General features: G+C 35.2%; 1 protein-coding gene across 4 annotated transcripts in view; it reads right to left on the bottom strand.

Moving 5' to 3' along the window:
• The window catches only part of RNGTT (RNA guanylyltransferase and 5'-phosphatase), a 289,984-nt gene that overhangs the window by 143,477 nt on the left and 118,618 nt on the right, over positions 1-27,889 (bottom strand). For all 4 annotated transcript variants that reach the window (XM_057528022.1, XM_057528020.1, XM_007195944.2 and 1 more), the window contains exons 12-13: positions 26,153-26,221; positions 1,786-1,886 (exon numbers count right to left, since the gene is read on the bottom strand). In XM_057528022.1, the coding sequence (XP_057384005.1) occupies positions 1,786-1,886; positions 26,153-26,221 (170 nt within the window). The remainder of the gene's footprint in view (positions 1-1,785; positions 1,887-26,152; positions 26,222-27,889) is intronic.

The raw sequence follows: 27,889 nt of genomic DNA, 5'->3' as shown, positions 1-27,889 counted from the left end.
TTACTTCATCTTTGAAGCCTTATTTCCAAAGAACCATATTCACCTGTGACTTTTAAGGAAAAAAAAAAAGAAGAAGAAGATGCAGGCGGCACCATCTGAATTAATCCCTCAGCCACCACTGTTTAGAAGAGAGGTGGTCTTCTTTAAGCCACTTCCAGAAAAACATATAAGCCTACACTCAGCTTGCATGACTTTTGATGTGGAGGTTCCAAAGTGAACCAGGAACCCAGAATATCTGTATACCCTACACTTTGTCAGGAAGAATAATCTTGAGCTTACTACTTAGCAATATTTATCCAAAGATATTTTATATATATGGGGGGGAGGGGGAATGTGTTTGAGGGCAGTTTCAAAAAATATTGATTAATAATATTTAATTATTCATATTATTAGTAGTTAATAGTGTTATAATAATATTGATAATATTGGTTAATAATTAATAAAAGATTAATTGACATTAATGTTAATACCAATGCATAGCTAAGATTAAATTAGAGAAATAATATTTTTGGATAAGTATTGATAAGCAGGAAACTAAAGATTATTCTTATTGACAAAGTATCTGGTATACAGATATTCTAGATTGCCAATATTATTTCTCTATCTAATCTTTTATATTACTCTATAGAATATACATATTCTATCCAATCCTACAGTCAAAAGTTATCTATCTATCTTTGGATTAAACCAGGCCAATAGACAGTGAAATACCTAAACAACACTATTTGGGGTCCCAGATAATTGTTCTGGCTAAACTGTACTTTGCTATTAAGTCACAAACTCTTATTTAAGGATGTAAAATACTAACTACTCTATTTTTTGAAAACTGATACCCATATGACTTAATAAAATTCTTTTTTTAGTTAGGATTCACCACACTACACAGTATCTTTATTTGAAAATATACAGTCTCTTAAGAGACTTAATCTTCTGCAATCTGGATTCATATAACTCATCGTATATCCTTCATTCCATTAGCTACAAAAAAACAAACCTGTGGTTTATCTTTGGCAAGTAAAAAGAATTTTATGGCATGCATTGGTATACTTTTAACCTCTCTGCCAGCATTATCTTATTTACTTTCTCTTTATGATTTTCTTGATTAAACATTTCTTGTTTTGTTGTTATGCATTTACTTATATGAGATGCCATAAAAAATTGTGGAACAAAGTAAAATTAAATAAGGCTTTGGAAAAACAATGAAAATATTCATGCTAAAGCATGTTTTACTCTAAAATAGCAATCAATGAAGTCAAAAATGAAGATTAACCAATAAATGAAAAAATTAACACTTAATGAACATAATGAAAAATTGTAATGTAATTCCACAATTAAAACCCTACCCTAATAAAGTATAGATAAGTGTTTGCTATCCAAAGGCAAACATGAAGTAGTTTCCTTCAAAGGAAAAAAGGCTTGTTTCAAAACATTTAATTATAATATTAATGATCATATCTTATATTTGTAATTCACTGAACAGGATTACTTTCAAGTAAAATGTATTTTCACTTTTACAATTTAACAAAGTTCATTTTTCTATATAACTTTTTTTAAGACTAAAATTAGTGAAGTTTAAAGGATGCTACCAACATGTTAGCTGTGATAGGTCAAAGAAGTAATCTGGGAAAATGAGATAGATTTATGGGTACATACATAAAGTATACTGTAAAAGTACTTTACTTTCTTTTTGTAAAGTATATGTAAAATACCCGGTAAACAGTGAAGCCTTATGCAAATGGTATTATTTCATGTAAAAATCATGGGGAAACAAAGGGGCATACTTACCCTTCTCCTCCCATTCTTGTTATCTTTAGGCGAAAATCCACAGAATTCAAACTGGGAGGCTTCCATTTCAAAATATCATCACATCGACCAGGTTTATATTTCTAAAGTGAATTAAAATGATGATAATAGTTAATATGAAGCTAAAAAATTAAACATTTGATTTATTAAATATAATATCAATTACTTTTCATTAAGCAAAATCACTACTTTTTTTCTGAATATAATTTTTGTTATTTTCAACTGATGAGTGAAGTTAGATATCAACCATCTTACTGACGACCTCTTTTTCCTGCCAAAGCATGTAGACACTTGTTTGTGAAAGTCTCGAAAAATAATGAAACCTGTTATTCCCTCCAATCCTACTATAACTTAAAGGAAGTTTGATCATTTTTTTAAAAGTTTGTTCCTTCTTATTCAATAGCTTTACTGTGGGATAATTCATAATTAATAAAATTAACTAATGAATTTTGTCAAATGGATACAATCATGTAACAGTCGCCAGAATCATGATATACAGCATTTCAATCACCCCCAAAAAGTTTCCTCTTGACAGCTGCAGTCAGCTCCCTGTTACCAACTCTCCGGCAAGAGTGACCTTCTTTCTATCACTATAGTTGTGCCTTTTCTAGAATTCATAAGAAATTCTTGCACAAGGTTTTCTATATACTGGTGCATATATTAGTAGTTTGTTCCTTTTTATTAAACTGAGCAGGATTCCATTCTATGCATATACCACAAATTGTTTATACATTTACAAGTTGATGGCTATCTGGGTTGTTCCCATTTTTAGGCTACCAGGAATGATGCTGGTCTGAACGTTTGTGTGGACATCCGTTTTCATAACTTTTGGGTCAATACCCAGCAGTAGAATGGCTGGGTCACATGGTTAATGTATGTTTAACTTTACAAGAAACTGTCAAATCGTTTTCCAAAGTGGCAGTGACATCTTCCATTCCCACCAGTAATACATGAGAGATCAAACTGCTCCATATCCATCCTAGGACTAGGTATTGTTGGTCTTTTTAATTCTAAAGTATGTCTCATAATTTTAATTTGCATTTCTCTAAATGACAGATGTTGAAGATCTTCTAATTTGCTTATTTGCTGCTATCTGTGTATTTTCTTTGGTGAAGTGTCTGCTCAAAATTTTTCCCTTGTTTTTACTGGGTTATCTCCTTATAATTGACCTGTAAGAGTTGTTTACATATTCTGGATAAATAGCCTTGTTTGGATACATGTACTGCAAATATTTTCTACCAGTTTTTGTCTTGCCTTTTCATTTTCTTAACAATTTCTTTTGAATATATTTTAATGAAGTCAAAATCACCTATTTTTTCCAGCTTTATTGAAGTATGATTGAGAAATAAAAAATTTAAGGTATATGATATGATGTTTTGATATATGTATACACTGTGAAATAATTACCACAATCAAGCTAATTAACATATCCATCATCGCAGTTACTTCTTTGTGTATGTTGTAAGAACATTTAAGATCTATTCCCTTAGGAAATTTCAAGTATACTTTATTATTAACCACAGTCACCATGCTATACATTAGGTTTCCAGAACTTATTCATCTTATAACTGAAAGTTTCTACCCTTTGATCAATATCTCCCCTCTTGGGCTTCCCTGGTGGCGCAGTGGTTGAGAATCTGCCTGCTAATGCAGGAGACACGGGTTCGAGCCCTGGTCTGGGAGGATCCCACATGCCGCGGAGCGGCTGGGCCCGTGAGCCACGGCTGCTGAGCCTGCGCTTCTGGAGCCTGTGCCCCGCGACGGGAGGGGCCGCGATAGTGAAAGGCCCGCGCACCGCGATGAAGAGCGGTCCCCGCACCGCGATGAAGAGTGGCCCCCACTTGCCGCAACTGGAGAAAGCCCTCGCACGAACCAAAGACCCAGCACAGCCAAAAATAAATAAATAAATAAATAAATAAATAAATAAATAAATAAATAAAATTAAACACGTATCTCAAGTGAATCTACCGGTACTAAAAGCTTCAGAACCTATGTCTAAAGGATTGGGACTAGATCCTTTAGAGGTGCAGGTGCTCAAAAATAAAATCATTTAAAAAAAAAAAAAAAAATATCTCCCCTCTTCCCCTACCCCCCAGCCGCTGGTAACCACCATTCCACACTCTAAGTTTGACTTTTTTTTTTTAAGATTCCATATATATATAAGAGCTTATTTCACTTAGCATAATGTACTCCAGGTTCATCCATGTTGTCACAATTGGCAGAATTTCCTTCTTTCTTAAGGCTGAATAATATTCCATTGTACATGTATACCATTATTTTCTTTATCTATTCATCCACTGATGGACACTTAAGTTGTTTCCACATTTTGGCTACCGTGAATATTGCTGCAGTAAAGATAGGAATGCACGTGTCTCTTCAAGATGCTGATTTTATTTCTTTCGGATACATATCTAAAAGTGGAACTGCTGAATGACATGTAAGTTCTATTATTAATTTTTTGAGAAACCTCCATATTATTTTTCATAAGAGCTATATCAATTTACAGTCCTACCAACAGTGCACAAGGGTTCCCTTTTCTCCACATCCTCACCAGCAAGTTATCTTTTCACTTTTTGATGATGGCCACCCTAACTGGTGTTAGGTGATATCTCAGTGTGGTTTTGATTTCCATTTTCCTGATGATTAGTGATGTTGAGCATCATTTCAAAGTCATCAATTTTAAACTTTTACAATTTGTGCTTTTTGTGCCCTCTTTAAGGAATCTTTGCCTATCCTAAGGTCACTGCAATTTTCTACTACATTTTCTTAGAGAAATTTTATAGTTTTAACTCTTATTTTTAGGTATATGATCCATTTGAGGTTAATTTATTTATAAGATGTGAAGTAAGGGACTGTTTGTTGTTTGGCAGATGGATATCAAATTCATCCAGCACCGTTTGTTAAAAGATTATACTTCCCTCACTGAATTGCCTTGACATCTTTGTCAAAAATCAGTTGTTTATAGATATAGATATATTTCTATTCTTACTAATCTGTTGGATTGATAAATATGCTTTTCTTTCTGCTCATAGCATATTGTCTTGATAACTCTAGCTCTATATTAAGTTTTGAAAGCAGGTTATATAAGTCCTCAAACTTTGTTTTTCTTTTTCCAAATTTTCTTAGCTAATGTAGCATTTATATTTCCACATATATTTTATTTTATTTATTTATTTATTTATTTATTTTATTTTTGGCTGCATTGGGTCTTCCTTGCTACATGCGGGTTTTCTCTAGTTGCGGCGAGCGGGGACCACTCTTCGTTGTGGTGCGTGGGCTTCTCATTGCAGTGGCTTATCTTGTTGCAGAGCATGGGCTCTAGGCATGCAGGCTTCGGTAGTTGTGGCACGCGGGCTTTGGTAGTTGTGGCGCGCAGGCTCTAGAGCACAGGCTCAGTAGTTGTGAATGGGCTTAGTTGCTCTGCGGCATGTGGGGTCTTCTCGGACCAGGGCTCGAACCCATGTCCCCTGCATTGGCAGGCAGGTTCTTAACCACTGCGCCACCAGGGAAGCCCTCCACATATACTTTAAAATTACCTGGTCAATTTCTATGAAAAATAAGTTTACTGGGATTTTAAGTAAGACTGCGGTAAATTAACAGATCAATTAAGGGAAAAATAACATCTTAACAATACTGAATCTTTTGATTCATGAACACTTCAAATCTCTCTATTTACTTAGTACTTACGTCTTCCTAAATTTCCCTCAGCAATGTTTTGTAGTTTTCGGTATACAGGTCTTGCACAACTTTTGTTAAATTTCTTCCTAATAATGTAATACTTTGGTGGTGTTATCAACACAAAAAATTGGTTGTTTCTATACAACAGCAATGAATAATCCAAAAAGGAAATTAAGAAATCAATTCCATTTACAATAGCATCTAAAAGAACAAAATACCTAGGAATAAATTCAACGAAGGAAATGAATGGTCTATATACTGAAAACTACAAAACATTACTGAAAAAGTTTAAAAAGACCTAAAAATGGAAAGACATCCCATATTCATAGATAGGAAAAGTGATATTGTGATTTTTAATAAATATACATTTGGTCTTCATCCCCACTTCTGGCACAGAGCTCCTAAAACCCTTGGAATTTCCAAAGTGAAGAGAGTGATAAGGGTCTTTTATTATGTTAATGAGGTGACTTTGAGGTAGCACCTAGGGATGGGGGCTAATTGCCAGGAGCCAACCAAGTGATCAGAGGTTGGAACTTTCAGTCCCACCCCTCTGACCTCTGGGGAGGGGAGGGGGGCTAGAAGTTGGATCAATTGCCAGTGGCCAATGATTTCATCAATCATGCCTGTGTAATCAAGGCTCCATAAAAACCAAAAAAGAAAAATGGGGTTCAGAAAGTTTCTGGGTTGGTGAACACATGGATATTCAGGAAGAAGGGGTGCCTCAAAAGGGCACAGAAGTTCCACGCCCCTCCCCCATGCCTTGCCTTATGTATCTATTTCCTCTGGCTATTCCTGAGTTACATCCTTTTATAATAAACCAGTAATCTAGTAAGTAATATACTTTTCTGAGTACTGTGAGCCACCCTAGCAAACTAATTTAATCTGACAAGGGGGTCACGGGAACTTCTGATTTATAGCCAGGTGGTAAGAAGTACCGGTAACAACCTGGAATTTAACTGGTGTCTGAAGGCCAAGGAGAGGGTCCTTGGAACCTCCAATCTACAGCTAGTCAATTAGAAGCACAGGTAATAACATGAACTTGCAACTGGCATCTGAAGTTAAGGGGTGGGGAGGGTCGGGAAACTGGAAGCAGTACAGTTTTGAAGAGCCCTCAACCTGTTGAATCTGACGCTATCACTGGGTAGACAGTGTCAGAATTGATTTGAATTGTAGGGCACCCAGCTGGTGTCAGAGAACTGCTTGTTGGTGTGGAAAACCCCCTCCACACTGGGACTGGTCTCAGAACACCAATTAAGAAGAATTAATATTGCTAAACTGTCAGTACTACTCAAGGCAATCTATAGATTCAATGCAATCCCTATCAAAATTCCAACAACTTTTTCTTTTTAACAGAAATAGGAAAGCCAATCCTCAAATCCATATGCAGTTACAAGAGACCCTGAAGAGCCAAAACAATCTTGAAGAAAGAACAACACAAAGTTATAAGACTCACACTTTCCAATTTCAAAACTTACTATAAAGCTACAGTAATCAAAACGGAGGTGTTGACATAAGGACAGACATTTAAACCAATGGAATAAAATTGAGAGTACAGAAATAAACTCATACATTGATAGCCAGTTGAATTTTTTTTTACAAGGATGCCAAGTCCATTCAACGGTGAGAGAATACTCTCTTCAACAAACGATGCTGGAACAGCTGGATTTCCACAAGTAAAAGAATGACGTTTGGAACCCTATCTCCCATCATATACAAACACTAACTAAAAATGGACCAATGCCCTAAATATAACAGCTAAAACCATAAAACTCTTAAAAGAAAACACAGTGGTAAATTTTCATGATCTTGAATTTGGTGGTGAATTGTTAGATATGATATCAAAAGCACAAGCAATAAAAATTAAAATAGATAAACTGGACTTTATCAAAACGAAAAAACTTGTGCATCACAAGATATCAAGAAAGTGAAAAGATAACCTACAGAATGGAAAAAAATGTGCAAATCATATATCTGATAAGGATTTAATATCCAAAATACATAAAGAACTCCTACAACTCAACAACAAAGACAACCCAATTTTTAAAATTGTCAAAGAACCTGAATACACATTTCTTCCATAGAAGAGATACAAATGGTGAATAAGCACATAAAAAGATGCTCAGTATCATTAGCCATGAGGGAAATGTAAATCAAAACCATAATGAGATACTACTTCATATGGGTGGCTGTAATTTTTTTTTTTTAGAGGAAAATAACAAGTGTTGGAGAGGATGTAAAGAAATTAGTAACCATGTATGTTGCTGTAAGGAATATAAAATGATCCAGCCACTATGGATAATAATTTGACAGTTCCTCAAAAACTGACTTTGAAACACAGAACTACCATATGACTCTGCACATGGTAGAGCGAAAAAAATTGGAAACAGGGACCCAGATACTGACATGTCTACAACCTAGGTTTCCATCATCATATAAATGGGTAAACAAAATGTAGTATATACATACAATGGAATATCATTCTGCCACAGAAAAGAATGAAGTTCTGACACATGCTACAAAATGAATGATCCTCAAAAACACTATGCTAAGTGAAATAAGCCAGACACAAAAGGACAAAAATGGCATGATTCCTCCTGTATGAAATATCCACAATAGGCAAATTCATAATGACAGAAAGTAGATTAGCGGTACCAAGGGCAGGGGGTGGAGGCGCAGGGCATTGAGGGGGTGGGCGGAAGGAGCGTTATTGCTTAATGGTTACAAAACTTCTCTTTGCACTGATGTAAAAGTTGTGGAAATGGTTGTACAACATTGTCCATCTAATCAAAGAGACTGCAGCATAGGAAAAAAGTGTTTTAAATTATACTAGAACATAGTAAAAAGAGAAAATCTTTTACTTTGGTGGCTATGGACTTACTATAGAGGAATGAAGATTGAAAGCTTTGAATAATGGGTAATATTCACGAATGCAGACTTATAGCATGACGTAAATATGAGCAAAACACTTGGGTAGAAAAATACAGAATCTCCTGAAGGAGAGGAAAGTATGTCAATTCAGCGAGGGCATTATGGGGGATGGGGCCATATTATGAGAAAGATACTCAGGAAGGAAAAACTGCTAAGTGTTCTCATTACTAATATTTTTTAGATATACGAGTCAAATTGCATTCTAACAGATTTTTATAAATTTGAGGAAAAAAATGCAAAAACCCTAGTCATCAGATCTCTTATTTCAAACAGAAGTCCACATAATGACAAATTTAGTATAACAAGTTTCGCTAAGAAAGACAAACCATTGGAGTTGATAGGAAAGACATTTTATCTGTAGCAAATTTAAGAACATAATGCACACTATTTTCCCCCAAGGCTTGTGCTTAAACATGAATGAATATAAAATCAAATATATAATATTTCAGTGGAAGTTTTCGTCCATTTATTTGCCCTGAGAGATTCATTTAGGTAACACATGTCCTTCAGGATGATCACAAATAAACCTCTTTAGACTTACTGAATATAAATGTTTTTATAAATGTTAAAACTGCTAAATTTTCCAGTCGTGACCCCATTAAAAAAAATAATAATCAAATTTAGTCTTTTTTCTAATAAAGTCTATCTGACAGAAACATCACAGACCTTTTAGTAAGAGTGGTTCCCTATGGTAGTGAAGGGTAAAAAGGAGTGAGGGGAGAAAGGAGTGTCAGCATCCCACACCAACCCCAATCACAACGGCTGCCAAGGGAATGTCACATGTACAAACACACCATCATTTACTTCTGTTCCCTATTCATTTATATGACTATGAGTATGAGACCACTTAGAAAACCAATACCAATCTAAGTTACTAAATCTAGGAAATGTTAATGATTGTACAGCTTTAAAATATTTCATAATGGGTACCTAATAACAAATTATAAACGTAATTTTAATATAATATTATTTGTAAAATAGCTACTAGCTATCCTTCACATTCTTCTCTCTGGAAATCATCTAATGGAGAATCGCATATACTGACTCTTCTGTTTTTACACAGCAATAGTTCAAGTTCATAAGTCATTCCTCATCTTACTGTACACCAAACCATTTATATTAATCTGAAAACCTAGACTTGACATGACTGAGAATTTCAAAGCACCTTTACAAAAATCAATGAAATGCCTGACAAAAATTTTTAGGAAATTATATTTTTAAAATACTGTAGTTCTGAATTACTGAATATAAATGCAACAGCATAGATCCCATGAGTAAAATGTATTTAAATACCTGTTCGAATGTAAATTCTACTTCAGTAAAATCATGTCTAATCATGTGCCTACAAAACAATTAGTAAAATACTCAATAAACACTTGATAAAAAATTTTAAAAATAAAGTGAAAATTTTTTTAACTTATAAAATATTAGTCTCAGGTATTTTTTAATTTATATGTTTAAATAGAATATTTTAGATTATGAAATGACTTAAATTAGCACTATTCACAAAAGACTATGTATACCAACAACTATTTAAAAATCCTTTTTTCAAGTTCCCCAATATAATAACGTCAAAGATATTATATAATACAGGGAATTAAGCGTTTTAAAAATAAATATTTGTGAGTTCTCAAACTTGAAATACAGAATCTTGCTGAATATAAACAAGGGTACAAAAACATCCTTTCAAGCTACATATTCCAATGTATAATTAGGGAGCAATGCACTTTAATTTCATTAAATTCACCAGCATGTATCTAGAGTAAAATAATTAACAAAGCTATATTTAATTGATACATATAATACTTAGTTCTATAGAACCAAATCTGATTTTACCAGGTGAGTTGTCCAATAAAAAATTAGAGATAGATTATGTCTGAAAGCAATTACCAGTATTACCTGAGATGTCCATTATTATCTTTAAAAAGAAAAAATGTAATGAATGCAGATGCCAGGCAACCAAGTAAGATGTTTAAGAAAGTGTTTACCAAATGAGAGCAGAACCTGGCTTAGAGGTACAGGATGGCCATGTGCCAAAGAAGTCCTCTAAAACTAAAAGAAAATGAAATGGAGGCAGAAGTGATACACCTGCTATACAAAACAGTGGTTCTCAATTAGAGATTTTACCCCCCAGGGGATATTTGGCAATGCCTACATTTTTGGTTGTCACACTGGAGAGGGAAGGGTGAGCTACTGCCATCTAGTGGGTAGAAGCCAGGGATGTTTCTAAACATCCTACAACGCACAGGACAGCTGTACACAGCAAAGAATTATCCAACCCAAAATGTCAATGGTACCAAAGTTGAGAAACTGATCTAAAGGAAGCCAGTAGTAATAACAACAAAGAGGACAAGATATCTGGTTCTTCTTTGCCTCTACTAACTACTAACTTCTTGATTCAAAGCAAATTCAAAGTGTGGGCTTCATCTATTTCACTTGCAAAAATGCAACAATAGCATTTTGCTTGCCTAAAAACAGGATATCTAAACCAGAGATACCTAAAATGCTTTGTAGCCCATGCTACTCCATGATTTCCACTAGTAAAATGTGAGCAGTTATGTTATCGTAATATGTATTCCAGGCCCTGCACTGAAACCTGAGACATACTGTCCTCTTTAGAAGGATCACATCCTGAAGCTAGGAAAGATCCCTGGCCTTACCATATATTAGTTTCATTTTTGTTGTTTTTCTAGAATTTAGTTTTAAAGAAAGCAGAAAAAATCCTCTTTGGTAATTCTACTGGACAGGAAAGTAAAACAACTCTAGATTTATTGACTTGATTATATCCTTTTGCCCATGTTTCACTGAGAAACAAATAACAAACACCTATTTTGCAAAACAAGACACATAAATATCCTGTATGGAGGAAAAGTCCCTAATCAACACTAACTACCTACTATGTGCCTAGTACCATACTAGTTGGGGAAGATACAAATTCTCCCAAGACAGTGGGCTCAACCACAGTGAGGCTTTTAATGTAACCTCCAAGAGAGATTAGAGAAGAACTCAAATGAACACAAACAAAGTTGCTGAGGAAGAACAACAGAGAAACATGAAAATCAGGGGGCAGGGGTAAAGGAAGGTTTCTTGAATAGGAAAAATGCATGAATTGAATTTTGAAGAATAATTAGGCTACAAGAAAGTTCTACGCAATGAGAACACAAATATACCTGAGTTGAGGGGAAGTTTGCTCAAGTTTTCTGAGACTAAATTGGCCCAGTGCTCTATGCTGTTCTTGTTGATGTAGAGGAGACGAAGAGTCAATCTCCTATAAAAATAGCTCAAGGCAACCCCTTGGTATTTCATTTCTAAAAAGTCACAAACTTGGTAAAGATAGTAGGGAGAGGTATCATAGAAAGAAGCAGGGGAAGAAAACGGAGAATTCCATTTTCAAAAGCTTGCTGACATTTCTCAGCTGCTTATGAAAGTTTTACTACTTATGGAAAGTGAAGTTGTGATTTGAGAGTAAAATTTAATATTAGAGAATTAATACAATTTCTTGGCTTATTTAGGTTGGAAAACTTACTCAAAAATATATTCATATTACTATTTCTATTATCTGATTCACAAGTCTAATTTCTTCTTGCTGTTGTTGTTTTAATATAAAATAACCTGTAGCTTACATTTCTAATGAAATAATTTCTGAAAAAATACAGTTACACAAAGACTTCTGCAACTTCAGCTTTACTTTCCATGTCTGGGCAGTTCCATATAACTACACATGAAATTAAACTTTAACCAGTAAGGAAATGGGAGTAAAGACAAGTTAAATGAAAATACCCAGTTAGTATCAAGACCAGTTAACAGACCTGAGTAAGAATACTAGAAAAATGAGGGGCACTGAAAGCATGCAGTAAACTCCCTCTTTTTACAGATTAACTGATAACCCAAATCGTTAGACTTGTCCAAAAAATTTCCAAATCACAGTAATACAGAAATCTTTCCACTATTAACAAAAAATACATATTTATATTATTTGTCCGAAAGCAAATGATGAAAGGTTGGGTTAGATGATCTCATGAGATATTATAAAACTGTTCCAAAAGGAACCAATTTTAAGTCAGTTGTTTTCTAATTACTTTTAGCCTAGTTTTGTGTGGAGCGGTGAGTAGGAGGGACAAGCAACTGGTAATGCCGTGTCTAGTGGGAAGAGGGAGCTCAGACAACCGAATAAACCTCAGCACCTAAACCACTTACCTTCTCTCCCACTCAGGCCCCACTGAAAGCCTACTGAACCGTCTGTCCTGTCTCATCTCCGGCACATGCCCCATCTCCCAAAGTAGCCTGGCCCTACTCCCTGGGCCCACCAAGGTGCCCCTGCCACTCCATCAGTCTGCACTCTTCTCACACTGCTGCAGGGTCGAGTTTTTTCATAGCTCTTTGAGGGCAGAAACCCTGCCTTTACCCAGTTTTATGACTTCTTACTCAGCAATGTGTGTAACATACAGTAGCCACCCAATTTATTAGATGAAGGCATGAGCTAATATATCCCAAAGCTCAGGATTAACTCTCCCTTAATATCCAACACTACTGCCGTCTGGTATAAAATTCCACTAACTCTGACAGCTAGCAGATTCTCACAGAGTTTCTCCTCTTCTCTGGTGGACACAAGTCTAAATAAAAGTGGTCTACTGATAGGGGAATCAAACTCTAGATACAAGTAACATCTGCAGCCTACTTACTTTATACATCAAATATGTTACCCTCCTTTTTTGCTAATTTGTGCTGCGTAGTATCACTAAAATAATTTTCTCTGCTCCTAGTACTGGTATGAAGAAGAGCATTGTAGGAACACAGGGGAGAGTCACACTCACCGAATCAGCCGGGCTTCCCCAAGGAAGCCACACCTAATTTGATATTCAAAGGCTGAATGAGAGTAATACAGAAAGGAAGAAAACAGTTTGTTGCAGAAGAAACAGCTGGTATAAAGATGTACTCATTACAGAATACTTCAATTTGCAGCTTTTACAAAATGAATTGGTCTACCAGTAAAAAGCCCCACTGAAGTTATCAATGAACTTTGACAACAAAAGGAAAATTTATCCTAAATTGACAAAATGCATGTTTTTAAATATTTCCTCCTAGAAGTCTGAGCTCCCATAAGCATAAGGGATGGGAGCTATCAATAATAAGCCCCATCCTTCTGCTGATTCCAATATGTCCCGAGATGCTCAAACTAGAGCACTAACAAAATATACATTAAAATATATGGCCGGACACATCTGGAAAAGCAAAGTGCAAAATAATGTGCTACCTTCCTTGAAAAGTGGAGTGGGAATAAAAATGTATTAACAAATTTGTATTTACTTATAAATGCATAAAGAAACTATGAGAAGGTAAGTTAAAAACAAACAACAGTAGATAATTGAGGGAGGGGAGAAGAAGGAGAGGGAGACTTTCTTCTCTGTATTTTTCTTACTACATGTTAAATGTCTGTATTATCTAGTTAAAATTCAAATTAAAAATATACCACTGTAAAACACAATTTTTAAAAATCTACCATTAATTTTTCAATATTAAATGTTATCAATAAAAAAGAACTATCCCTAATTCACTGTGTTTAACATGTATCATTTATATGAAAACTGATTTTGCACTTTATATATTTACCTTCTTGAAATTCATTGATTCCTTCATTTTGTGAAGTCCTTATTTACATTTATTTCTCCTTTTCTCTGCTACCAATATACCATCATTAGCAGTGTCTTTTTGTTGTACAGTAACAGTATATATCTATATCTAGCTGAGGCTGATTACAAATTATTCCTCTTCAGCTGTTTATTTTGTCAACAAAATTCAATGGAAAAGCAAATGTTTTATTTATTAAGAAAGCTAGAACAATAATATTCTTCTCTTTTCTTCTTCCTTACACAAAAGCAAGCTAAGAATATTTTGCTGTGTTCCAAAAGTTGATTAAGGAAAAAAAATTAAAAATAAACAAGGTGTATTTTCTTCCTTGGCAGTTCACTATTACAATTCTTTGGAAATTATTACATATTTTTCCATAAAAAAATAACATATTTTTCCATAAAAAAATAACATATTTGGGGAAAAGATAGAATGACACTTTTCCAGTCTGCCAGGAAACAGAGCCCTTCTTCAATTGAAGACCTATCAAAATATGCAAGCAAATGTCATGGCAACAGAAGCTCTCACCATGGTAACATCATCTCTGCTACAGAGGAAAACCACTCTAATTCGTCATGTACTTCAAGACAAGACATTAGACTAATTCCAATTTTCATTTTACAATCTATCCATAACATTCAATATACCTGGCAGTAGTAAAGACTTAATAAAAACATTAATATTTCACAAGAAAGCAATATTAAAATCAAAGCTGACTCAATTTACATGCAAATTGATTAATGGGTGAGACATAAAACCAAGCTGACCCACCTTATAGAAAATCAAGATAGTGATGAAAACATAAAAAAAAGATAATATCACTATTGCTTGAGAGTAAATACTCTAAACTCAATACAGAAACAATTCTATGTTTTACTAATCACAATATAGCTGGCAGATAAAACAAGAAAAACTCTTATTTTAATAAAACAAAGAAAATATTTCAAGTTTTTATTACCACCTCTATTTTGCAATTCATAACATATAATTCTGTTTTTATTTCATAGTGAGGATTAATGGCACAAAAATTCTTATCTAGAAACGTGTCTCCAGACGACAAAAGTAAAATCAAATATGATTTTTAAAAGGTTAGAAATCTATCAGTTATTACTACAAATAAAAATTTACTATGCTACATAAATCATTAAAACTGCTTGCAAAAGCTAGTAAACAACTAGTATCAACTTTATAAATTAAACTGAAAGATCTAATAGCTGTCAAGTAAAAGATCTACTACCTATAGCATATTAAAATGCCAAACGGCCCACTTAAAATATTCATTTTTAGGTAACAAACCACAAAAGATTAGCAATTCAAAATGTCAATGAAATCGTAAGACTGAAAACCTTATATAAAAGGGTCTAATAAACCTATCTGGTTTATGGTATAGACTAATAACCAGATGGAAAATTCAATCTGAAGATACTTCTTTTTAAAAATGATCACCTCAGTTTGTTCAAAGTTTGAGCTTTAAGCCTTAGAAAGACTAGAGGTTCATATTAAAATAAACAGCCAATTTCTTCTTCAAAGAAGACAGCCAATTTCTTCTTCAAAGAAAATACCCATTTTTCTCAAAATATTTAAATATTTTGGCAAGTATAATTTATACTTCAATTTTTCTAAAACACTGTTTATGAATAAAGTAATATAATTAAGTCACCTTTAAATAAAAATATCAGTTACTTTCATATCAACAGCAAAACGCAAGGGGAAACAAAAAGGCAGCATGTGATAAAGAAGAGAGTAAGCTGGCTTCAAATCTAGGTTTGGTCTTTAACCTGAAAACAAGGGAAAATCACTAGAGATTAAGGAGGAAGATGACTCTGGATATGGTATGAAGAAAAGACTGGAAGGGGATAAAGTGGAGGCTGCAGGGCCAGTTAGGACGCCGCTGCAGTGGTCCAGGCAAGAGGCAGTGAATGACAAGTCACACTGGAGTGTGGCAGTGGTAATGGAGAGAAAAGGGAATAATTTAAGAGAGATTTAGGAGATAAAGCAAGACTTGGAGACGGATTAGAGGGATAAAAGAAGGAAAGGCGTCAAAGATGACATCTAGATTTCTCACTCAAATAACTGCATATAAGCAACTGAGGGAGGAAATGTTGGGAAAGGATCATTTTGTACAGTTTGTATGTTGGCTTGTTTGTTTGGGGAGTAGAGATGGAGTTCAGCTTCAAAGTACACTGAGTTTCTGGTGTTTTTGAGAAATTTAAAAGGTGATAGAGCAGGGTAGGCAATTAGATAAACAAATTTGGGGCTTAAATAGAAATCAAAAGTCTGAGTCAGGCTTACGGGAGATAACTCAAGTGTGGAAGAGATTTCAAGGGTGAGAGCAGAGCATGGTAAAAAATGAAGGTCCAGCATACTGAGCCTTTAGAAACCTGAACTTCAATGGCTAGTAGAAGACGAAAAGCTTGAGTGAGATGGAGAAGAAATGGCATGAAGCCACGTAAGAGAGTATTTTTAAGGAAGTGTGGACAGCGGTACAGACTACCACTAGATAATCCAGTAAGAAAAGGGCTGAAAAATGAACTTGATTTTGCAAGGAAAAAGATCACTGGTGACCTTTCAAAAAAGCAGTTGATACAAATGGTATTTACTTAGATGAAGCCCTTTTAAAAACACAAGCTTATCCAGAAGTACAATATATAAAAGAAATAAATCAGGGCTGCTGTGAGATAAACAGAATGCTTACCTAGTAACCTATCCCTGCACATGGTCCCCTGAGGCAATTTACAGAAACCCAGAACTTTGCAAATTCATGTTTTGAAACCACTGGGCTAGATAATTTTAGAAGTATCTTTTCTGCTTCGATTTACTATAATTCTATAAATACAATTTACTCTACTTTTTTTTTTAATTGAGGCTTTCATGGTAATTAATGACTGCTGTGTTTTAGTAAATATCAGATACTAGTACATTTCTTTATAAACACAAAGAAATATCCTAAGCTTTATTTTCCTGAATATACCATCCATTAGCTTTACTTGTCCTTTTTCTTATAAAAGTAATAAACTAAATACAATTCTGGATGTGTTACAAGGTTATGTCTCTGAAAAATAGAACATTAAATCAAAAGGTAAATGAACTTTCTTCTAAGCTGGTGTTTGGGGTTTTGCCCTCAATAGAATCATCACTTTAATATAGTATCTTTATCACTGTTCTTCAATATTTTGCCAGGATTCAAAATACTTTCTTCTTCTTTTTTTTTTTTTTTTTAGCAGTAGTAATATCTTCTACCTTCTATTCAACTTCAGTTCCCTCACTATAATTACTATAGCAAAGCAGAATTAACTTCTTGCTAAGTTTTAAGTAACTAGCACCAAACAAACGTAGGCCCAGGAGTTTTTAAAAAGTACATGCACCAAGAATCCTCTTCATTTTTCGCCCTTCATTTGCCTTTGGAATATTTCTGCGGTATTAGAGAATGGGATGCAGATTAAAAGTCAAGCTTTGCCCACCCCTGACCAGGATCTTCTCTCCACTTTATGCAGCCTCACTCAGGTCGCTAAGTTGGTCACTCAAAATAGTCCCTTTCTTCATTTATTTGAACTGTTGGCTCAAGGAAGCCAACAGATGCAAAACCACATTGTGAGAAGTTTGGGGGATTTTCTGATAAATGTTGTCGACTAAACAAGTGCATTTATATCCACTTTGATTTAAAACCTCACTGAAATGGGAGTTACAGAAAAGAGATATCAATAGAGAAGGAAAAACAGGAGAGAAGACAACAGCAGAAAACAATGCATCGAATTCTGGAAAGACAGAAAGTAGATGGAGTAGTTAACAGAGCAGAGAGCAAAGAACACTGAATACTAAGTGCTTGCAGCAACGGATACGAAGGCAGAGGAATTCCTGCTGCGTTCCCCAGAACAGGCTATGTAACATACGAAACAGATACCGAGAAGGTTGTGAAGGGGTGAAAGGGAGACCTGGTACTGGAAACAGACTGGGTAAAAGTCTTCACAAGGAGCATTTAGACCTCCAGCTTCCCTCCTCCACCCTGGCAAGAGGCAGGAGATGTTTATTCTGTGGAAAAACTGAAGGACAGAAGCTCCAGTCCAGAAGATTCAAGAACCACAGAAGAGGAAAAGTGAACCTTGGAGAGTGAAGTGAAAAGTTTATCTACTGAAGAGCACACTCTCGCCCCTTTATCTTCTCCATGCAGAGAATGCTAACAGCCAAGCAAATGCCACCCAGCAAGAGACTGCAGGGTTGGTCTGAAGAATTCCAGGGAAAAGAACTGTGGATTCTAACATTTGCATATCCTCCAAAGTAAAAATAAAGGGTGAAAAAATATTTTAACATGACAAAAAATACAGGTTATCTCTAATATACTGTTTTATTTTGTCATAAGGGTCTAACACTCACCCTGCCTGCGCTTCATTATTAAAGCTGAGTTCATCCAAGATTTTAGACTTCCCCAGAAGAAAAACTTAGAAATGTTGGCAAATTTTACATTTTAAAGTTCTTGACCTGATTAAGGGTCCTAAACTTCTAATTCAGAACTTGCTTTAAAAAGAAAGCCTAAGGAAGGAAGGTAACTTAAAACTTTACAAGGACCAAAATAGAAATGACACTGGGTATTAGGGTCTATGGCTATTAGTTGGAAATGTCATATCAAACTAAATAACTGCAGCAGGCTGAAAAATGGCCCCCAAAGATATTCAGGAAACCTTATGCCAAATGGTACACCACTTATACCATAAATAGACAATGGTATCACTTACCCTAAATAATAAGTAGCATTAAAAATTAGACATGATGGAAATGAACCAATGATACTAAACTTCAGTAGAGAATGTTGCCCTTTGAACAGTATAAAACTAAGTCCAGGGCTTCCCTGGTGGCGCAGTGGTTGAGAATCTGCCTGCTAATGCAGGGGACACGGGTTCGAGCCCTGGTCTGGGAAGATCCCACATGCCACGGAGCAGCTGGGCCCGTGAGCCACAATTGCTGAGCCTGCGCGTCTGGAGCCTGTGCCCCGCGACGGGAGGGGCCGCGATAGAGAAAGGCCCGCGCACCGCGATGAAGAGCGGTCCCCGCACCGCGATGAAGAGTGGCCCCCGCTTGCCGCAACTGGAGAAAGCCCTCGCACGAACCGAAGACCCAACACAGCCAAAAATAAATAAATAAATAAATAAATAAATAAGAAAATCCTTTAAAAAAAAAAAAAAAAAACTAAGTCCACACTCATTTTGTTAAAAAGGGAAAGATTAGCAAATCTTAGATATTCAAAACTAGAAATAAGTATACTTTATAAACTGAAAGAATGCATAAAAACTGGAATGGGACTAAATTCTCATTGTGTAATGCAATGTCATTTAATGCCCTGTCTCTGGACCACCTAAAATCATGTCTCCTCCCACCACTGGAAGCTACACCTGTCTGTAATCAACTCTCTTCTTACCTCCTTATACAAAAGACCTAGAGCGGCTAAAAAGGAAAATTAAGGTCTTTCCTTTGAATATGCAATAGCAATCATAAAAAGGCCATTTTACCTGGAAAAGGAACTTGATGACAATGTATAAGCACGGTGGTTTCAATTCCAAAAAATTAAGTGAGAGAAAAACTTAAGTAATCCTTCTTTGGAAGTCACAAAGAGAAATCATAAGAGTCATGAATTATTAGAAAAAGGTATCTTAAACTCTGCTTTCTTTAGCAGAATATCATAAATACAGTTTTTGATACTGTCACTCAAGATCACTTACCTAATGAAAAGTTTTATTTTCATTTTTTAGAAGAGGTAGAAAAGTCATAAATCTCTGTGTAGAAGCCAAGTACAGTCTCACCTCTGGCTTTGGCAAATCAAAAGTTTGAAAATGGAGTACAAGGACAGGAATAAAGACACAGACATAGAGAATGGACTTGAGGACACGGGGAGTGGGAAGGGTAAGCTGGGACGAAGTGAGAGAGTGGCATGGACTTATATATACTACCAAATGTAAAACAGATAGCTAGTGGGAAGCAGACACATAGCACAGGGAGATCAGCTCGGTGCTTTGTGATCACCTAGAGGGGTGAGATAGGGAGGGTGGGAGGGAGGGAGACGCAAGAGGGAGGAGATATGGGGATATATGTATATGTATAGCTGATTCACTTTGTTATACAGCAGAAACTAACACAACATTGTAAAGCAATTATACTCCAATAAAGATGCTAAAAAAAAAGAAAAGAAAAGAAAATGGAGTACACAGGACCACTCCTGTGATGGTGGTCTAAACTGAGGACACAGTAATTAAGTAAGAAAGAAAAATGAGATTGAAATTACAAAAGCAAAATAATGAAAAAATAACAAAGGCTACAAAGTTAAATATAATGAAACTTTGCATATGAGTGAGAAAATTGCCTCCTGCTTACCCTGAATGAATTCATGCTAAATTGGAGCCTATTCTGGATGGCAGCATTAATATATTTTATACTCAGAATACCGTTTAGAAGATTTAACACAAATACAGTAGGAATGCAAAAGAACCACTGAATTAAACAGAATGGAAAGAAATGTGACTAAGTTCACATCCTTCTTACAGGCAGATGCCATTCTATCCAGTAACAGTGAAGTCCCTCCCAACAAAGGGCACACTGCAAACACTATGAAAGGTATAATATTAGTGATAAAAACTAAGACAGTTAGAGTGGGTAAAATGTACTTTTAAGAAATAAGAAACGAGACAGAATATGATCATGAGAAATTACAATTACAAATGAAACATATCAAGAAATAAAGACTGAAATCATTAAAACCTCATGAAAAATGAAAAGGATTAACCAAACACTAATAACTAGTAAAGTATATGCTATACCATCAATTAAACTTTTACCAAAATGCACAGGTGTGAAACGTTTTCTTCTAATGAAGTGAGTCCTTCGTAGTTATACACTAATCTAAGTGCCTGCTATGTTAAATTTAAAAGAAACTGACAATGTCCCCTGATGAACAAAATGTGACCCTTTCAGAGCCATTCCACATACTGTATAATCTTAATAATCTAGGAGGTAAAGTGTGTAGAAGTGAAAACTCTATTGAAATGATGGCAGGAGAGAAAATTAACAGGAATACAGCCATGTAACAGTGATAGTAATAAATTTTATAAGTCTATTTAAACTACTGCAACTGTCTAAATTGCCATTTAAGAGATATATTGGCTTTAGGAAAGTAAAATAAGAATAAGAGTTTATTCTCTCTCTTATTAAAAATTCTTTACCTAACATATTTTCATAGATACTGGAAGGAAGAAGGAATTCTTAAGTATGCTTTATATTCACATACATTGATCAACACATGATCATCACAGAATTCAGAGCTAGAATGTTTTGGCCTGTACATTTTACAGACGAAGAACTAATGTGATATTCGGTGGCCTATCTTACCCAGTGACCACTCTAACCCACTGGGAAGTCTCTGAGGAGAATATGAAAGTATCAAAGCTTGTATTATTGTTCCATGAAGAATGGATGTTTGCATTCTGGACTCTTTGCAAGGAAACAGTGGGAATTTAAACAAGGTCAATGAAAAGTTTCTTAAATGAAAAAGAGATACAGCATAAATTAGATTTTATATATATATATATATATATATATATATATGCAAAAAGAAAGATAAAATAGCTATAAATGTAAAAGATGTTGCCTACATTAGTAAAATACAGAACCACTCAAATCTGAAAGGCTAAGGAAAAACATGAGAATGCATTTGTTTCTTTAGCAAACATTTTCTAAGACCTATTGGGCCAAGCACTATCCTAGACACTGGATATTTACAGATAAATAAGAAAGGAAAGGATTAATCACCTTAGAGAAGCCCAGAGTTTTTGTGAGATGAAAACATCACTAACAGGTCCCTTATGAGGTGGTAGTTACTTCTCTACCTAGGGTAAGAAACAGCAAGGCATCTTGAAGGAGATCTTTTCTGCTTTGAGAATAATCATTTAAGTGATCCTGTTAGTTCTAAAGGTATTTGGCAATTAAGTAGCAAGTGTTCCAGAGGAAAGAGAGAAAAAGCATTACTTTTGGCTTCACAAAAGCAAACCCTTCCCCTCTAGGTCCTATGGAATGGAGAGCAGGGAGAGACTTGGGTATGCACAGGAATCCAAGATCTCATTAAGGCCCCAAAGCTTCTCTTTTCAGTCACAATATTACATCTCTCTTAGGTAGGTGGCCTCACAATGAGATCAGCTGGATCAGAGAACCTGAGAAACCCCATATCAGGGAAGGGGAAGGTATGCATTGGTGACCAGGAACTAGACTGCTGTGGGAAAGATTTCATTCTAGACAAAGGTGTGTATGGGGCTAGAAATCACTCTGACCAAGCCAGTCTAAAAGTAATGATAGAAGAGTGGCTCTGTGATGTGTATGTTATGTGTGGGTATTGCCTCAAGAGCTATAAGATTAAGTGTTCATGTCTAAAATGACATGGAAGAAACCTAGCAACTACTTTTCCCTAAAATACCACCATCAGACTAACAGGGGTAACTGACTGAGCAATACCTATCTTCACCAACATCAACACGTAGTCATGAAAGCAGCAAATTCACAAAACACAGGGTCAGTCTATGAATTCAGCAGAATTTCACCTTTCTAGAATATGGTGATTAGAATCAGGACGCCTTGAATAGATTAAGTTTAAAATCTCAGGGCACAATTATAAAAGGGAAGAATCTAGGAAGTAAAAAGGGATCTTTGCAATTTTGCAATGCACTGTAATTCAGAATGGGGAGGAAAGAAGGGGCAGAGAGATTTCATTTTAATAATAAAGAAATGTAACTTATTTTCTTCTGCAAGGTGGGAAGTCCCAAGATAAGACAGAGAAAAAGCTATGCAGCCGGACTACAGAATGGAGGGCTTCAGGAGGATTGCCTTCACGTAAATACTGGACTAGATATTACCTGATAAATTTGACTGTATTAGAAAAAAAAATTAACAGTTCTTTTAGCGAGTTTAAGGAAAGAAGTAATGATAATCATAACAATTGAAAATATAAGGCAATTCCTAACTCTAGGTGAAAAAAGTCTTCTAAGGAAGAAAATATACTATACTACTTAATGACTCAGATGTGAACAATATTTATGTCACCATAGAAATACAAATACTGAACATTCATTTGACCAGGTATGTGATACAATTATAAGGGGATGACAGAAGGAGGAGGGTGAGGGAGCGTTGGTGGGGTTAGAGAGCACAATCCTGTTCTTCAATAACAGAAAGTAAGCAGATCACCAAGAAACAGAAGACTAAGAGAGAGCAACATAATAGATTTTGTAGAAATGGGGGCGGGGGCCGGCCTAAAGCAGAAAATGACTGCCTCCTACGAGGCACTCTGGGTGTAGGGAAGGGTAGGAGGGGACTGCTCTACTTTTCAGGGTAAACCATGATATTTTAATTGACTTTTAAAATCATGGGTGTGTATTATTACATATTACTTGGAACTTAGATAATTTGTCCATAATAGTATTACCTTCTGTATTTTGAATACACAAAAAAAGAGAAAAAAACTGTAAGAAATAAGGAGGCAGAAATCCTCACGAAACTAGTATACCCAGATCCAAAGGCATATTAAAAATTATATATATATCATGTTCAAGTAGCATATCCCAGAATGTAAGGATGGGTCAACATGAAAAAGTCACTGTAATTTACTACATGAAAGTCATTAAAAGGAAAATGACATGATAACTTCAATGGATACAGAAAAGGCATTTGTTAACTCCCAAAACCTGGTATTTCTGATTGAAAAAAAAAAAAAAAAACTTTGTAAAACCTCCGTAAAAACAAAAATTTCTTAACATGATAAAAGGTATCTAAAAGAAATCTACAAAAACATACTTAATAGAGAAAATTTAGCCACATTGCCTTTGAGGTTGAGGATAAGGTATAAATGTCTCCCTCTCCTCCATCCAATGAGAGTAATATCTAAGCCAGTACTTGAAGTCCTGGACAATATATAAAATTACACAACTGTTAGAACTAAGAGTGTTCAGCAAGACTGTTGAACCAACAACATAAGTCAGTCAACAATGTGACAATACGCTAGAAGTACCAAATTTTAAAAGATAGCATTTACTATAAAAATAGAAAATAATATATCTAGAAATTAGACTAACAATAACAATTAAAAACTTAAACTGGATTGGAGAACAGTAAAAGACCTGAAAAGAGCTCTACCTTATTCATTGACAAGGCAATTTAACATTGTAAAAACACTGATTTTCTCCAAATTAATCTAACTTCAAAGCGTTTCCAATTAAACTCCCAACAAGAATTTTTGGGTAACCTGACAAACTGATTGAAACTTTTATGTTAAACCAAATGTCCACAAATACTTAAGAAAATCAATTATGAAGTCATCGTAATAACAAGTGTGGTAACTAGAAGAGGGACAGACTGATAAACCAACTTACTACACTAGATATCACAAGACTCACCTGTCAGGCCATTTCTCTTATATATACCAAAATCTCATACATGCATGGGTCTGAACCACCATGAGTTTAACAGAATGAAACACTGTAATTCCTGTTATAATTAGATTTTATTTCTTTCAATCCAGGGAGATTAGGCTTAGAAAATACTGGAACTCAAAGATCTAATGTCTATCTTCCTAAAATAGTATTTTCTACTATTTCTGTCCCCAGCCTCTAACTCTCCTCCATCTCCTCCTCCTTCGACCACAAAAGATTTTTCCCTCCACCTGTTTGGCAAGGGGGGCTGGGAGGAAGACAGAAGCTAATCACATACCACATTATACCTAAATTTGCATAATAGCAGAGTTTTACTATATACGTAAAGCATATATAATACAGTGTGTAATACATAATGTTCAAAAATATTACAGCCTCCTTCCCTTTTCTCCAGGTACCCAGTTTGATGTGTCTCTACATAACCTGACAACTAGCCTGCACCCTAATTTCTAAGGATAGAGTTAGTGAAGGCAAAATGAAGTACCAGTTTGATGTGTACCCAGTTTTCTTTTCTCCAGGTACCCAGTTTGATGTGTCTCTACATAACCTGACAACTAGCCTGCACCCTAATTTCTAAGGATAGAGTTAGTGAAGGCAAAATGAAGCTTATGACAAGGTGTGGCACATGAAATACAACTCTTTCCTATAAGAGCAGTGGTTCTCCTACTTGAAAACGCATCAGAGTCACTGGGAAAGCCTGCGAAAGCACAAATTGCTGGACTCCATTCCCAGCAGTTTCTCATCAGTAGGTCTGTGGTGAGTGACATTTATAACAACTTTCTGGGTGGTGCTAATGCTACCTTGTCCACAGGCCACATTTTTGAAAAGCATTGCCCCACAGAGCACAGGTTCTCAGGTGAAGGCAAATTTGCCCTTCAGGGGAAATGAGGCAGTGAATGTGTATATTTTTGGTTGTCACAAGCTGGAGGGGTGGGAGGGAGAAGTAATACTGGCACCTGGTAAGTACAGACCAAAGATGCTGCGAAACATCCTACCACGCACAGGACAGCTCCCCGCAGCAAAGGATTATGTGGCCAAAAATGTCAATGATGTGGAGGGAGAGAAACCTTACCATCAGTAAAACACAATTACTCCAAATATGTGATTTGACCATTAAGTTGGTGAAAAGTTCTTCAGTGAGTTTCAGAAATCTGACATGGAATAAATATGCAAAGAATTGTGGTTTTCTTCAAATACTGGTAACTCTGAATTTTACTCATCCATGGCAAAATGAAGTTTTAAAAATATTAATACTTAAAGATATACTGGGCTACAGAAAGAAATAAGCATTTATTTATATAACGTTATTGGTAGATTTCTAGTAAAGAAACATAACATTCATTCTGCAAGAGTAGTAAGAAAACTAATTATATTAAAAGACTAATAACTTCCTTGAAAAATAATGATCAGCCATATTTATTTCCTAAGCTAAGTGAAAAGCAAACAACTGTTCATTGTACTATTATATGTATTTAGTATAAACGAAATATTTTATTTTATAATGAAAATTGGTTTTAAGGAAAAGCAGTGATTATAGCAGTAGTCAATCCTAAGTAAATATATCTAAGGAAAATGTACTTTATATATACATGCATGCGCGTACATGGATATACATACACACTACACACACACATGCACACAGAGACAAATGTACTTACTCCAGTGGGCTGGAAAATGAGACCGTCCATTTCATGGCTGACTTCTTTGGCAAAATTTCCTTCAAGTAGCTATAAAATAAACACACAAATTTTTAGAAACACAATAATCACTTTAAAAGGTTTTAAATTTTTTGTAAGTTTATAAGAACTTCTTTAATACATAAGCTTTAAAAATGGAAATACAAAATGGGGGAGAGGGGTGATCCAGAGGGATCTAGGTTAATATATAGTAAGATTATTTTTTAATATATGCAGGTTTCCATTCCATGGCAGGCTAGATATCTCGAACAACAGTCCTAACTACAATAACCAAAATGATGGATAAAATATGAAAAAAAATTTTTTCTTCTTCCAGTTTTATTGATATATAATTGACATACAGCACTGTATGAATTTAAGGTGTACAGCATAACGATGTGACTTACATACATCATGAAATGATGACCACAATAAGCTTAGTGAACATCCATCATCTCATAGAGATACAAAATAAAAATAAACATATTTTTTTCCTTGTGATGAGAACTCAGGATTCACGCTCTTAACAACTTTCATATATAACATACAGCAGTGTTAATTATATTAGTCATGTTGTATATTACATCCCTAGTACTTATTTATCTTACGACGGTGGTCAAAAGGTACAAACTTCCAGTTATAAAACATATTTTTAAATGCACTTTGCTGAGCCAGCATAAAAGGAAGGAAGGCATAGGCCAAAACCAAAATGAAAGTAGAAACTCTGGGAAGTAATAAATAAAGGGAATAAAAATAAACATACACAAAAAAGGAGAGAGCAGAGAATCTTGCTTGGGGATAGATGGAGCCAGGATAACATTCTCTGAGAATCTGTAAAAACAAGCTAGCTCAAACATGGGGATCGCAGCCCCAAAATGCATTATCTGTGTTTTCCCCAAACCTTCAAGCAGAAAAATTTAACCTTTCTTTTTGTCCTACTTTTTGCCTCATTTTTTGTCTTTATTACATTTTTTCAAGCAAAAAAATTGCATTGCAAGGAATACACAGCATGAAATACAAATAACAAGTTTTTTCAATGCCATATCTACTGAAAAGCAGAGTTACAGGTCCAATGCTCTCCAATTAGTTCAGAACAAGTAGTTTTAAACGCTTCTCTTCCACGGATTTTTATATTATTCTGAAGAACTGAACATATGCATCACTGAGTGAGGACCTACACACTGATTTTCTGCATCTCAGGGAAGAGAGCAGAAGATACTTTCACAGAGCCAGGTAATAATGTCATGTTACCCAGAGTCTGGCCAACTGCCAAAAAACATTGAGGATAGTTCTGGGATTCAAATATGTTTCACCAAAATTTTGGATATGCTGTGTGTTACTCAATCACAATCTTTCATCACAATCACATCCTCTAAAAAACCACTACACTTAAAGGCAGATTTGCATTCCAAAAGCAACAACCAAAATTTCCAGTATATTGCACATGCCACAAGATCTGTGATTCTCCTCCCAAACTGTGACTTCATCTTCTCTGCCATTTCATTCCTCGAAATCTGTAATTTCTCTAAACTGGGGGCAGTTCAGCAAAGAAAAGTAAGAGCAATCTCAGTTTCTAACTGCTTTAAGACCAATTTGAGTTTGAATAATCTACACTTCCTTAAAGCTGTAATGCTCCTTAGTCAAATTCATGGGGACAGAAATTACAGAGTCTTGGGGAGGAGAGGACGAGGTGTTAGCGGTTGATGGGTACAGAGTTTC

The sequence above is a fragment of the Balaenoptera acutorostrata genome, chromosome 14 (assembly GCF_949987535.1).
Source record: "Balaenoptera acutorostrata chromosome 14, mBalAcu1.1, whole genome shotgun sequence".
Lineage (NCBI taxonomy): Eukaryota > Metazoa > Chordata > Mammalia > Artiodactyla > Balaenopteridae > Balaenoptera > Balaenoptera acutorostrata.
This window is presented reverse-complemented; position numbering and strand designations above follow the sequence as displayed.